Below are 15328 nucleotides of genomic sequence, written 5' to 3' on the forward strand. Positions count from 1 at the left end.
TCCCTCACACCAGTTGATGGCGGTATGTTAATCTGTACATGTGGGGACGGGGTGGAAGTCAGCGCTCATATAGACCGCCCTCTATAGTGAACAGCGGGAATAACATGTCTATACTGAAACCCGTTGCAAAATACACACCGTCTTTCGGATTGAAAATAAATAGCTTCTTTGACTAAAATCATGCTAGTTTGCACATCGTGCTTTCCCAAGGTGAGTGCAAGCCAATAACTGTTTGAAGTACTTATTATGCTTCGTTTTTATTCGCGCATACATTCGTCTGCGGTTTTTGTCATTCAATTCCCCTGTGCACCACGCGAATGACGTTCCGTACGCGCTATATCAAGCAATCAGTTATTCCTATAAATCGCGTTTGTTTTGGAAAAGAGGTGTTTTTCGCGTTTAGATGTTGGAGGTTTGTTGTATAGTTAAACATGTTTAGTCTGATGTCAAGTCTGCAGCATCCATTGCAGTGTTTGTTATTGGCAGGGTTTGTGTTATTTTCACTCTCTTTTAAACTATACACTAAAGCTACATCAGCGGGTGGTGTGCATATTAACCTGGTGATTCATTTTATTTATATATTGACATGATGTTTATTGAACATATTTGAGTAAAGAGCCACGGGAAGCGGCCAGGCCTATCAAAATCGAAGCATGCAATAGCCGTCTTGCCTCTTTCTCTGTCCTCTATTGTTGCTGCATTTGAAACATATTGTAACGAATAATTAAACACTTTACTTCAAAACGAGAGCAGGGGAGCGGTTTTATTTGTAGCTACTAGTTTGAGTTTTCCGATCAGAAATAGTTTTTCTCATTTAAATATGCATGTACCCCTTGAGGTTAATGACACATGTGGATGATATTGTAAAAGGCATATAGCTTACATATTTCAAAAATATTTAGTTTTGAACAAGCGTGCCACATTAGAAATGTTATCTTTGTATTAATGTTTGTTTTACACAAGTGAAAAAATACTAAGTAAATTACACTATTTAATCATATTTCTAAACATTAGTACTTTTTTATTTTTTATTAATTTATTAATTAATTAATACGATTTTTTGCCATTAGCAGTTTCTTTTTAATAATATTAATATTTGCTAATCAGTCAAAAAATACAGCTTTTTCTTTTTGAGAACAGTCCGGCTTTGCTCAATAAGTAAATATATAAAAGGCTAATAACTTTCTGCTTGTATAACTTAAAAAATAGACAATAGACTGTACATTTCAATGAGAATTAGTTATGTCAAATTGTGTTTTATTAGTCGGTATATTTCAAATTCATAGATCTGGTTAAACCAAAGTTTTATTTTAGTTGAGAACAGATTAGAGTTTGTTTTTGATGCTGGTATATTTTTTTATTTGATCCAAAAAATGTAAATTAAACGGGTAATTCCATTTTTAGAACTGCATTGCAGAGTTGTCTTTTACTAAACTTATAGGGTCCTAAACATGACCGCACCTACATCTATAACATTAAATGATGTATGCCTGTATTGAAAACATTTGAAGACTCATGCTATGCCACTCATTTTGTTTATTTGCTTTCTTTTTTAGGAGGCACTCAAGAATAACAAAGACCTTGGTAACACTTCTTAAATTTAACATTCGGGAGTGGAATCTTCTGGCTCCTGCAAAATGCTTGGACTTCAAGAAACAAAGTCAGCTGGGAGTCCTAAAACTTATAGCTGTGTGGCATGCTCAGCTACGTTTCATAATTTGGCATCACTCCTGGTGCACCAAGCAACTCATGCAAGTGAAATCTCTTGCCAGACAGAATCAACACTACCTACTTGTGACAGCTGCGGAAGCTTATTTGCGAGTAAAGATCTCCTTGAAAAACACCACTGTATAATGTCGGCCTCACCAGTCTCTCCAGCCCAAACCTACACATGTGAAGAATGTGGTGAGGAGTTTAGTGGTGTTACAGCTCTTGAGACCCACAAAAAGCAACATTGGCCAGAAAATAAGGACAAATCAGATTTGGGCAAAATAAACTCCAGCCGTCCTGTTTCCGACCAAGTTTTTCACAGTCTCTCACCATCCCATTCCAATGAAAAATCCCTTCCAGAAAGTGCACCTCCTACTTCAAATGCTGATATCAAGAAGACTGAATCCTTTGCAGACATGGAGAGCAACATCTTGAAGCCATTTGAATCTCCCTCTGTGACCGAAGAGCAAGTGCAGATCCTTGAGAAGGACACTTTAAAATCCTCCAATGTGGTAGAAGAAGAGCCAGATGAAATGGACACTTTAACATCGTCCGGCGTGGTAAGAGAAGAGCATATGCAGATCTGTGACATGGACACTTTAAAATCCTCTGACGTGGTAGAAGAAGAGCAAGTGCAGATCCTTGAGATGGATATTTCAAAATCCTCTGACGTGGTAAGAGAAGAGCAAGAGCAGATCCACGATATGGACACTTTAAAATCCTCCAACATGGTAGGAGAAGAGCAGGTAGAGATCCTTGAAATGGACACTTCAAAATCCTCTGGCGTGGTAAGAGAAGAACAAGAGCAGATCCACGATATGGACACTTTAAAATCCTCCAACATGGTAGGAGAGGAGCAAGTAGAGATCCTTGAAATGGACACTTCAAAATCCTCTGACGTGGTAAGAGAAGAGCAAGAGCAGATCCTTGAAATGGACACTTTAAAATCCTTCGATGTGGTAGGAGAAGAGCAAGGGCAGATGCTCTATATTGACACGTTAAAATCCTCCAATGTGGTTGGAGAAGAGCAAGTGCAGATCCTTGAGAATGACACTTTAAAATCTTCCAACATGGTAGGAGAAGAGCAAGTGCAGATCCTTGAGAATGACACTTTAAAATCTTCCAACATGGTAGGAGAAGAGCAAGTCCAGATCCTTGAGAAGGACACTTTAAACGTGGTAAACCATTCTGTGCATGACAATGAGAAATCACCAGAATCTTGTGAAGAATCAACTGCATTTAATAAGAAATCAATCCTGAAGATGCTAGCATCTGCCTACATGAGTCATAAACAACCCGTCCAAATAAAACAGAGGAACTTGCCTCCCAGAAAAGTTTCACCAAGAGCACCAATGCAACCTGCAACTGCCATGACGATATCAAAGCCAGAGCTACTGGAGGATCTATCAAAGATGAAACAAGACAATGTGGTAAATGTGAAAATTGGAAAGATGTTGTCAAAAAAGGGGAAGATTATATCCGTTACACAAACTCTCTGCCCCGTGGTGGTTCTTGAGACTCGTCAAAAACTTTTTGGCCGGGACAACGTTGAAGGCAAACTTCAGTGCAGGCTCTGCCGTCGGGTTTTCCAAACCGTAGACAGCTTGATAATGCATCATGCCTTGCACAAGAAAGAGAGAGTTAAGTTTTGTCTTTGTTGCCAAGAGTTTGTGATAACCGTAATCTCTGTCCCAGATAACCACGTCTGCTCTGATGCATTTTCTAGAAACTCTCAATCTTTGGGAAAGAAGTCTGTGACGCATATCAGCCCTACAGCTCAACAGTTGGACAAAATGTTCTACTGTTCTTTTTGCAAGCGTGGCTACACACGGAGGCACCGCCTCAAAATTCATAAATGTCCTTATAAATCTTCTCTGAAATCCTCGCCCACTGTTGCCAACCAACATCATGTCAAACTCCAAAATATGGAAGAGTGCAATAGAGCGAAGCAAGACTCAAAAACAAATCAAATGTCATCACAGCATATAAATATTGGCGTAGGCACAGAGCCGATAAAGATGGAGGAACAGAATACAGAATTTTCTATTGACAAGAAAAATCAGACTGGGTTGAAGATGCAGCGGAAGGATCAGCTAAATCCCCCAGAAACCCATGAGTCCATTTTTGCCAGTGTTTCTAACTCCAAATCAACTGACAACTCTGTTGGAATACCAGCCAAAATGGTTGAAATGAAAGCAGAGGAAAAAGGTAAATTGGTTGAAAAGGAGTGGACCATGCCATTGGATGATGCTGAAATTGATGTACTAATAGATGTAGATCAAAAGGACTCCGATGAGGATGATTTGACTGACATGGCTAAAGATGACTGTGATGAAGATCAGGATGTTGTCTTTGTAGAGCTACCCGAGGACAAGGAAATTAATTCAGCAATACCTAGTAATGGTTTTCAGGTGCATGTGACTAATAAAGGCGTGAAACGGTATGTTTGCAACGGGTGCCAGAGAAGCTACTCTCGCCTTTTTACGCTAAAGGAGCACTTGAAGATTTGCGAGGCGAGAAAGTTGGAAGAGCAAAAGGTTGAGAATACATCATCTGATTTGCCTGGGCCAATTAAACGGTTTCCATGTCCTCAATGTGGCAAGTTCTTCAGCCGGAAAGACAATCTAAATAAGCACAGAAAAAAGTGCCATGCAACAAAAACGGATTCAGTAGTAAGTTCTAGAACCGTGGAGTCTAAAATAACACCTGCAACTCAGGAAAACTTATTTGTCCTGTCTCCATCTACAGAAAACCAAGCAGCCCAACAGGAGAGCACTCAAAATAGTAGCAGAAACTGGGGGATCATGTCACTTCCATCTGTACTCCCAAGAAGGGTGACGTGCGAATGCGGAGCCTCGTTCACTTGTCCTCGACTTCTCTTCGAACATCTGCAGGTGCATGCACAGGAGTCTTACATTTGTCCTCACTGTGGTGAGAACTTGCAGTCGTGGATGGACTTTGAAGCACATCAGCAATTGCACAAGCAATCTAAAATCCCAGCAAATGAGCAAAGAGGTTCCCAGCAACAACCTCGTTCATTTTCTCAAAAGGTACCATCGCATGCTCCGACTCGACCGCAACAATCTACAGGTTTTTCGCCGCTTAACATAAAAGCACAACCGCCTGCACTCTTGTCACCTCAACATGTGAACCATAGGTCATTTCCTGAGACATTGAGTTGCCATAAATGCAAAAAGAACTTCAGCCTCCGCAGTTCCTTGTTAAGACACATACGGTTACGTTGCAAAGGTGATACTGCAAGTCAGAGGAAACACACTTGCTCTCGTTGTGGCGCAGCATTCAACAACCCATTGACCCTTAAAGTTCACATTCAAAGCAATACATGTAAACCCGCATTTAAACCGATTCGATGCCCGGTGTGTGTGCGTTGGTTCAGTTGTCTAGATGGGCTGAAGAGACACCTAGTCTCGCACAGCAGGCAAGCAGGGCTGACATGTCAGATTTGTGACCATAATTGTCCAACACCTCAGGCACTCGAGGAGCATAAAAGAAATGTTCATGGAGTCATTAGCAAAATGAGACCAGCGGAGAACACACCGGAACGGTTGCCCCAAGCAGGCACACAAAGCAGTTCATCTACTCCTTTTCAATGTCCTATTTGCCTTCGCAGTTATCCAAAGCTTCAATCCCTGAAGGATCACTTAAGGAAAGTTCATCGGCCTAAACAGCCAAATCTGGGTACCGTAGAACCTGACCGTTCTGGTCAGTTTCAGTGTCAGATATGCACCCGTTCCTATCATGACATAAAATCGTTGAAAAACCACAGAAGAAGAGTGCATCGTATTTTTAGTGCTGCGTTTCAGCCATCGAAGGGAACTGAGCAAAACAGCACTCCCAATCAGTTTCAATGTCACATTTGTGCACGCAGCTATCCAGATGTACAGTCCCTCCGAAACCACAGAAGGAGGGTCCATGGTATCGTGGGTGGTCTTGAGTTGTCAAGGGGCATGGCTCAACACAATCTGTACAAGTGTCAGATTTGCCAACGCAGCTATCCTAACATAGTGTCCTTTAAAAATCACACAAGAAGGGTACACCGCATATTAGGGCCAGTGGCTGAAACCTCAACAACAACAAATGACACAGAAGAGGATCCAGAGCAGAAACCGATACCTTTTCTGCATACATAAAAGTTGGATCTACTGTTTGCTCTCATTGCTGCATATGCGATCAAAATGTAATGTAAAAAAAGACGTTATAAAGCAGAAGTTTGAATACATTTTAAAACAGTAGTGAAACATAATTTTGAATAGTTTAAAACATTTAAAAAATGTCTGATCAGTAGTAGAACATTTTTTGTCTTGTTAATATCATATTTGGCTTCCTCTGTATTTTATTGGTTTCCTTAATTCCCTTATTGAATATAGATTTTTTTTTTCAATACAGATTTTTGGTGAATGCACTGTTTAAACTGTAAAAAAATAAGAAAAAACAAAAGTAGTTTTCTGCCTTTTTTTAATGTAGCATTGTGTATTGTTAGTCTACTGTAAATAATACATTCTGATGTAAACATGTTCTACGTTGCATCAATAAACACAATAGTGACACCTTTCTAAGTCTCCAGTAAAGTAACAGATGTGATCATGCACACATTATAGTGTGCTAAATGTTGCTAGCAATAGCAAAACTTGCTGGACACATCTACTGTAAATGATAAAGAACTGATTAAATGGCAAAACTGATGGAGGACTGAACAAATTAAAATGCATTAATTGCTTTAGGCAGGGAGCTAAGTCAACATGTTAAATTTGCATCAAATACAGCTCCAGGAGTGACGCTTGTTTATAGTCATACAAAAGAAATCTGAAAATCATTGGAGTTCTGTAGTTATTGTGTAAACATTATTTTGGTAACAATTCACTATAAGGTTATATGTGCTCATTTATTTCAATAGCAGACATAAAAAACAATGAACAATATTTTTACATTTTTCATTTATTAGTCTAAAATAATATTCATTTTATACATACTAGTACATTTTAACATACCAATAACTAAATTAATATCAGTTCATAATCTGTATTATGAATTAACGTAATTAACAATGACCAATAGTAGGCTACATTTATAACTTATACCTGTTCTGAATCAACATTATACTTGGTTCTGTTTAAATGAAGGGCAGCATCAGACCAGCCCTATACACTTGCCATTGTCATGACACATGTTAAATTGCTTATCATTTATGGTTTTACAATTATATATATATATATATATATGCTATGTATTTTTTATTTATAATTTCACATTTAACTTTGAACCATTTCTGGTTTGGTTTGCAACTTTTAATGGAATATTAGATGCCTTTTGCTGTGAACAAGTTGTTTTATGAAATGTTTTAATGCTGTATATATATATCTTTTTTTTAAAAACTGCAATTAAAATTGAATAAAAGTCATACCAATACCCATCTTTATATGTAATTGATGCGTGGTATACATCGTGCGCAGTAAATGCAGTCAAACTAAAATTATTTAACATGTGTACATATTGGGGTGATTTTCTTTACATAACCACACATCCAGAAAAAGACGTCGAAGAGGCTTTTATAGGAAACGGAAAAGGAAACTCCGTTTGTTTAGGGTATGAGTCCTGAATCGTAGTTCATTGGTGCTGCTGAAAAGAAAGAGCATGAAAGGTTGGTTGCCTTTCTTTGTGTTGCTTGTTCGCATGTACTTTCTTCAAAGTTAAAGCAGAAGCTCGTTTTATGCAGTCGATCAAACGATGGGTAATTTTGCACTGAAGTGGTGTTTTTTATTATTTAAAAAATGTAGTGTTGGTGTTTTAAATTATTCGCTTATTCCTGCGTCGGGTAACTTAGCGTTGAATTAATCGACAGACACATTAACGTTAATCCTGTTCAAAGACGCTGATTTCGCTTTTCAAAACAAAATCGTTCTTAAAGGACAGGTTCTGTAGTATTAGGAGATGCAGGGCTGACTGTAACAGCGCATGCATAAAGCATTACAGAGACCTTATGGAAGGAATGGCCTTTGCAAACGCCTGCAGAGCGCCATATCACTGCATCAACCGCTATCTACTGCGGCACTGCATTTTTTACCTAGGTGTTGTGCTTTTGCGGTCATTATTGAATAATATTAAATACAAATTCTGCGTAAGCACTCTAAAAGAGTACAATGAGTTGAGAACCCTTATTTGTTTTGTTTTCTTTGTTGTAATTCTATTCACTAACGAATGACTCGTATGAGCCGGTTCTTTAAATGAATCGCTCTAATAAAAGAACCGAAAAGAACGGACCACGAGCCACTATTGACAATCATAGAAACACGTGAAACAAACACTTGATGGCAGTAATAAAGAAGGATCAACTTAAAAAATAAACGTAACGTACAAAACAATCATTAGGTATTCAGTTACTTAATCCCCTATGTTTTATACATTATTATATTAACTCTTTGGAAGTTACAAATATTGAGGCTATCCTGCATGAAAATAACAAACGTGGGTGTTACTGATGACATTATGATTTTAAGGATATAATAGTTTGCCATCAAAATAATACAGCACTACTATTTAAACTAAAAAAAAAAATGATTGTATATGACATAACTTTTTGAAATTGCCCATATACCATTACAATTCCAACTTTAATTGGCAGTAAGAATATAATCAGTGTCCATCAGCAGCTTTCAATCAGGTCCAGTGAATGTACTGTGTTGTTTTGCAGTCGGATGCCGTGGGACACACTCTGATGAAATATGAGATGAAATATGATGTATATAATATTATTTTAATATAATGCTATTATATTAATGTATATAATGTATTATTAATGTATTTTTTCATTGATGCTGTACTACAAAAATATTAATATATCCACCTATTATGTGGATAACATGTGAAGCAGCTACTAATGTGCTGAAGAAATTTATCATTAGATGCAATACATCTTTTAATATCTTATCTATATCTTTCGTTCCTTTTCCTTTGTCCGGTTTCAGCTTGAGTGAAGGGAAACTCTGGCACCTGCAGGCGACTCGCACATCATGCTTAAAGGAGAGGATAAGAAGCAAGGAACCAACACTGATGAGGATGAAACCAAGGAACAATCTGTGAAGAGAGGTATGGGGGAATTCATTTCAAAAGGTCTGGCATTAAGCTCCCAGAACAGAAGGGTGGAGGAACCGTCGCCTGCAGGCACTAATGCCCTACCTGAGTCCTTGCCTGTTAATGTTGATGAAAAAGAGCGTGAAAAAGGCTCTTGTAATGCAGAAGTAAATACATTTCCAGAGCAATTAAAGTCTGATTTTACCCCTGTCAAAGAAGCTGATATGGATGCTCAGAAATGTTTGGAAGACCTTGATCAGTCAGAGTCAAATTCTGATTGTCTTTCCAGCACCACAGATAATGGACCAAAATCACTGCCTCTTAATGCAGAATTAAATAAACCACAAATCGACACTCAGATATCTGTTCAAACAGATGAAATCTCAAGTAGTCAGTCTGAAAGAGAGTCTGACATGAATGAAGCCCACTGTTCAACTGTCCAAACATCTGAGAAAGATGTCTGTGATACATCCTGTCCTATTATAAGTGATAGCCAGTGCGAAGAAGATTCTGACAAACAAATCCATGAGGACAATGCAGATGCAAAAATTTCTGACACTGAAAATCAAGAAGCAATGCCCTCTGACTCATTAAACCACACTGATGTAACATTGGATGATGCATGTTTAGATCATTCTCCTGAGAAAACGCAAGAGCCTAATTCAGAGCTGAATAGCCAGACACCTTCAACCGAAGCCAGTGCGGAAGCAAGCAGTATGGAGATCAGAGAAAGTAAACGTGGATTTCATTCGTTTTCTCGCGGACGCCCACGCAAAGAGAAGCGGGTCATCAAGTGTGAATATTGCGGGCGCCCGTTCAATCATGCCTCTGCGTATATCATTCATCTGCGTGTCCACACAGGTGAGAAGCCCTTCACATGCCAGGATTGTGGTAAAGCTTTCGCTCAACTCTCTAACCTGCGATCTCACAGCAAAGTCCATAAATCCAAAAGTCGGAAACGTGCGCACAGATACCAAGACCGAAGTAGAGCCACGGTTGAGAAAAATGCGGACATGAACCATGTGAGCGTGATCGACAAAGTGGAAAGTGACTGTCGTAGTAATCAAATCACCCCTAGAAGGAGGAGGGGGCGAGGAAGAGGGAAAGGGAAACCTCAAACATGTCCGATCTGTGGCAAAGTCTTTTGCTACAAGTCTGTCCTCAAAATCCATCTTCGTATTCACAGTGGAGAAAAACCATACTCTTGTAAGGTGTGCGGCAAATCCTTTACTCAGGCTTGTACTGCACGTGTCCATGAAAGAGTGCATTGGTCCATCAGGCCTTACTTCTGTTCAAAATGTGGTAAGGGATTTTCTCAGATCGGGCCATTAAAGATACACACATGTGAAGGTAAAAGACACCCACATTCCACGTTGAAAGATATGGAATTGGATTGTGTTATCAGCTTCAGGTGTCACCTTTGCAAAAGTTGCTTTGGCACCAGAGATGAGTATGAATTACATTTGCAGGGACACAAGGATACCCAGCGTTACAGCTGTGACTGCTGCAAGCAGACGTTTAGTCTTGTCTCAGAGCTACATACGCACAGCAAGCACTGCATTTCCATCCGGCTCACAAAAACCAAGTCTTCTGGTTACAGTTCTCACAGATTACAAACCAAAAACTCCTTGAAAAGAAGAACAGCACAAAAAATGCGAATTGCAAGTCCAGTAAAATCTCCTGAAAAAGATTTTTCTTTGCTGAGGAAATTCAAAAGATGCTCTTCTTTGCTTGCTTGCCCTCCTCAGGTCATGGCCACCTCTGTTTATGACGCTCAGAATAATCTCTATTCAGTGAATCAGCCGATCAAATGCAGCTATTTTGTATCTCAACTGAACAGTACGCACCAAAAAGCAGATCCAAGAAAGTACTTCTGCCCACGGTGTGGACGAGTATTCCGGCATGTAGGAAGGCTGAGAGCCCATATGCTCACTCATTCGCGGGGTCAAGGCTTCACGTGTGTCGATTGCAACAGGATGTTTAAAAACTGGAACAAATTTTGGATTCATCAGCGGCTGCATAGACAGAAAAGAGGACGTTTTTTTTGTCCCAAGTGCGGTCAAGGGTTTCGATTTGTGGGCTTGTACAATAGACATCTGCAAAAGCATCCAGAGCTTAACGCTCATGTTTGTCCCTTCTGTCCTCACACGTTCTCAAATGCACAAAAGTTGAGAAATCATCAGCAAGAGTGGCACCGCTCAACTATGCCCTTTATTTGTGATATTTGCGGAAAAGGTTTCCCAAGTGCGATCGTTCTTAAACGACATGGAGTTGTTCACTTCACAAATGATCCAATGGAGACACATTACACCATTGATCCGCAGTCTGCTGTGCATCCCTACGAGTGCGGTACGTGCAATGCCAATTTTGAGACCTTAGACTTGCTTTTCCATCATCAGCTCCTCCACAAGCCTGTAGAGAAAGAACCAATAGCAATGAAAGACCAGCTACATATAACAGGGGAACATCAATCTCACCACCTCCAGCGTCAAAGCAACAACTACTGCCTTTCTGATAATCAGACACAAAGGAAACTCCTCTCATTCTCCTCTTCAAATGGTGCTGAAATGCCTCATTCATTGTCACACTCGGGTCCCTCAAGCTTGCATACATTACCAAAGCAGCAGCAAAAACCGAACACGGAGGCCCCGAGCACCACCAGGACATTGGCTTATGTGTCATCAGACCCACATTCCTTTCCTAATTCTCAAAATAATGAGAGGCAAATGGTTAAAAAACACACTGAGAACAGTTTTTCAACAATGGAAGAATTAAATGGTTCAAGCCGGTCACCATCTGTATTGAAGACAGAGGACACAACCGGTAACTTAGTTTGCACTGAATGTAATGCTTGTTTTTCCAACCTTCTAGAATTGCATGGACATTACTTGGACCATGCCAGAGGACAAATATGAATATTCTGTAAAAGTTGTTCTCTTTTGTTCAATGAGTGTGTGAGGAACTTTTGTATGGGAATGACATTACTTCTGAAACTAGTGAAAATGTTGGCTATATGAATATTATGTTGTTCATGTGATATCAACATTAATGATGTACTGACACATAATTTTGTTTAAAAAATAAATTTTCAAATATTTGGACTAGTTATTCCCTGTAATGGACAGTATTGTTTTATTTAGAGATCCTAGTTTGATTTAGATGTCTGTTGGTGCTGTAATGGGATTAAATTAAATGTCTTGTCTGATATTGCTCAAGTCTTATATGTTATTTATACTTGTATAGCTGTTTCGGCTAAACATTCAGGGCTTTTTTAACAGATTGTAGTACAATCAGAAATGGTGGGGGGGGGGGGGGGGGGTCAATGAAAAGATGCATAATAAATGTATTCAATGTTAATTGAATACATTTTAAATTACATTTAAATTAAATGAAAAGTCAATTTAATTCATGATAATGTGGAACTTAAACTGTGAAAATACAGACATCTCAAAATTTAGCTAAATTATAATATAAATAATACAAAGAAAATTATTTCATGTTTGTTATCAGGTGTTTATTTTAGTTTGCCAAATGATATTGCAAAATGCCATGATTATGGCCTCGAAAATCCGTGGGAGCTTAGTTGGAGTTCATGGTGTTTCTGATCCAGGTGGTGAAGTTGCAGACTTTGGCATAGACACCAGGATTGTTCCTCTGGGCACAGCCATAACCCCAGGACACAATACCCTGCAGCTGGTTGTTGCACACCACTGGGCCGCCAGAGTCACCCTGTGATACAGAAGCGTTTCAGAGAAGTCAATAATTGCTGCAAAAAAGTATTTTTATATATCTGTTAGCTTGACATCAAACGTTTAGCATTGATCTTACCTGGCAGGAGTCCTTGCCTCCCTCCATGAAGCCAGCGCAGAACATGTTGGAGGAGATCTGACCAGGGTAGGCACTTTTGCAGGTGGTGTCACTCAAGATAGGGGCATTCAGGCACATCAGACGGCTGGGGTAGTTGCCTGAGAAAACATCAAGTCCCCACTAGGTTAATTTGCATTTGTTAAATTGGTTATTTAAAGATGGCCTAAAGATTTATGCAGGAAGGTTCATTCCATATTCATTTAGTGGCACGCACTTCCACTGGCGCTCATGTTTCCCCATCCAGAGATCAGACAGCTGGTACCAGATGAAGCACAGCTTGAAGGCAGAGCAACGGTCTGAACGTAGCTGTTCAGAGAGGCGGCACTGCTCAGCTTGATCAGCATGACGTCATTGTCCAGGGTATTGCTGTTGTAACTGGGGTGTCTGATGACCTTATCGGAGTTGATGAACTGCTCGGTGCCCTCAGTGGTGTCAATGTTGTGCTCACCCAGACGCACCTGGACACGTCTGAGAATAGAGACAAGTGATTATTGATTTATACAGAAAGCATTAAATGTTAAACTCTTTAACATACTTCTACAAATTATTTTTTATTGAACCTAAGAAAATGTGCTCTTTGTTGGCTGAAATTTAAGTGATTACTAATGATTTATCCCTTATGTGCCTAGGAGATATTTATTTTTGGAAAGTAATTTCTGTATAGACACATATGGTAGAATCAGTAAGCGGTAGCTACAGTAAGCTGATGGATATTTATACCCCATATCAGGGCATATTGTCACGTATTGTCACACTATGAGCAGATTGAGCACTGCCATTCAAAAGTTTGGGGTCGGTAAGATGTTTTTTGTATCATAAGCTCACTAAGGCTGCATTAATTTGATCCAAAATATAGTAAAAACACTACTACTGTGAAATTTTATTACAGTTTAAAACAGTTTTCTATTTCAATATTTTTTTTAAAAATGTGATTCATTCCTATGACGGAAAGCTGAAATTTCAGCATCATTACTCCACCCTTCGGTGGCACATGATCATTCAGAAATCTTTTAATATGCTGATTTGGTGCTCAAGAAACATTTCTTATAAATTTGAAAACAATTTAAAAACTTTTCAGGATTTAAATAGAAAGTTATATTAAAACGCTTTAATTTAAAAAATATATATATGTTGTAACATTATCAATGTCTTTACTGTTACTTTTGATCAATTTAATGCATACTTAATTTTTCCTTTTTTATGAATGGCATAACAATTAGAAATTTGTCATTACATTTGTTTATTTAGTTGCTTTCTGTTCAATTTAAAAGGGGAAAAATTAAGCACAAAATAATTAATGACAAAGATAAAATCTTCATAACTACCTACACTATATAGTAGAAATCGTTAAACAAAAACATTATTCTTAATTCAAATCCAAAGACAAAGTTTTTGTGAAATTGGACTTTTGAGTCAAACCTACTGAGATATAATTATTGTAACAACTTCCATATGTGACAAACTCCAGTCCAGTATCCCCTATATATATTTTATCCACATGCAAAAAAAAAAAGGACTTTCACTTACGACTTGTAGCAGTGAGCAGCAGACACGACCCAGAGGTTGCTGATCAGAGAGCCACCGCAAAAGTGGTAGCCACTGTTCAGGGAAACCTGGTATGGAACACCATTCTTAGTACACTCATATCCGCCAACAATCTTGTCATCCTCATCCAGAGGAGCGGCATCTGGGAAAACATGGTTTCATTGTTTCATGCATACATTTTACCTAAATTAATTAACAGAGCTGTAACCATATGGAATTAAATAAAAAATTTATTGTATTTTACATGATGAATTTCGGTTTATAAAAACCCATAATAGATTTGTATTAATTCCAATCTAAATCTTTCCTGCCCCTTTACTTACAAGCCACAGCGAACAGAGCCAGAAGAATGAAAGCCTTCATGTTGAGATTGCTGAGTGTGTGTTCCCATGCTTTTAAGACCCACCTTTTATACTCTGTCTACTCCACAGCTCAAGATAATTTTCAAGGACATGCATACATTTTGGTTCATTATGTAAGCCTTAAATAGCAACCAGTGTGTGACTCCAGCATGTGCTTCAACATATTCAGATTGTCTTTCTAGGACATATTATTGCAAATCACTTTTTGCATGTTAAGAAACAATATTGGCCAATTTCAATTAATTTATGTTTCTTATTATTTTCTAGGTAATCCTCTGCAGCGGTTATTTATAAAGGGGCAATTTGGTTGCATATTAATAACAACTTATCTTGAGTTATAATTGTGCTTATCGTGCTTCTTTAAGAAAAATGTTTTGACAAGACTTAAGTGCTAAGGACATTTTTTATTTCATTTCTTTTTTTCATAAAACAGTTTTGACTGAATTTTGACTGATGTTGCATACAAATATGGTAACACTTTACAATAAGGTTCATTAGTTAACATTAGTTAACTACATTAATTAACATGAAGAATAAACAATACTTCTAGCATTTATTAATCTTAGTTAACATTAATTTCAACATTTTCTAATACATTATTACAATCAAAGGTTATTTGATAACAATAGTTAATACTGTGAACTAACATGAACAAAAAAATGAATAGCTGTATTTTTATTAACTAATATTAACAAAGATTGACTAATATAGTAACAAATGTATTGTTAATTGTTAGTGCATGTTAGTTAATACAT

The 15328-nt window shown here is 38.2% G+C and overlaps 3 protein-coding genes across 5 annotated transcripts in view; 2 read left to right on the forward strand and 1 right to left on the reverse strand.

Annotated features, from left to right (window-relative positions):
- znf1035 (zinc finger protein 1035) overlaps nucleotides 1–6417 on the forward strand; it is a 37976-nt gene extending 31559 nt beyond the window's left edge. Inside the window, exons 1-2 of one of the 2 annotated variants that reach the window (XM_079624838.1) lie at nucleotides 84–210; nucleotides 1557–6417. In XM_079624838.1, coding sequence (XP_079480964.1) covers nucleotides 1638–5861 — 4224 coding nt within the window. In that variant the 5' untranslated portion in view covers nucleotides 84–210; nucleotides 1557–1637 and the 3' untranslated portion in view covers nucleotides 5862–6417. Of the gene's footprint in view, nucleotides 1–83; nucleotides 211–1556 lie in introns of those variants that run through there. The other variant, XM_079624837.1, reaches the window with a different exon arrangement.
- A 733-nt stretch (nucleotides 6418–7150) lies between these two features.
- On the forward strand, nucleotides 7151–11896 carry LOC307005858 (uncharacterized protein). Of its 2 annotated transcripts, none has more exons than XM_079626357.1 (2): nucleotides 7151–7369; nucleotides 8694–11896. In XM_079626357.1, exon 2 carries the CDS (start codon nucleotides 8739–8741, stop codon nucleotides 11712–11714), a length of 2976 nt encoding a protein of 991 aa, XP_079482483.1. In that variant the 5' UTR covers nucleotides 7151–7369; nucleotides 8694–8738; the 3' UTR covers nucleotides 11715–11896. The 2 variants fall into 2 exon arrangements, with proteins under 2 accessions (XP_079482483.1, XP_079482484.1); XM_079626358.1 differs by having other exon boundaries at nucleotides 7338–7459.
- Nucleotides 11897–12294: 398 nt separating this feature from the next.
- Nucleotides 12295–14590, reverse strand: prss1 (serine protease 1). The gene is made up of 5 exons (XM_079627009.1): nucleotides 14535–14590; nucleotides 14194–14353; nucleotides 12881–13134; nucleotides 12628–12764; nucleotides 12295–12528 (listed from the first exon to the last, which is right to left on the reverse strand). Exons 1-5 carry the CDS (start codon nucleotides 14572–14574, stop codon nucleotides 12379–12381), a joined length of 741 nt encoding a protein of 246 aa, XP_079483135.1. The 5' UTR covers nucleotides 14575–14590; the 3' UTR covers nucleotides 12295–12378.
- Between the last annotated feature and the right edge of the window lie 738 nt (nucleotides 14591–15328).

Source organism: Phoxinus phoxinus (genome assembly GCF_949152265.1).
Source record: "Phoxinus phoxinus genome assembly, chromosome: 10".
Taxonomy (NCBI): Eukaryota; Metazoa; Chordata; class Actinopteri; order Cypriniformes; family Leuciscidae; genus Phoxinus; species Phoxinus phoxinus.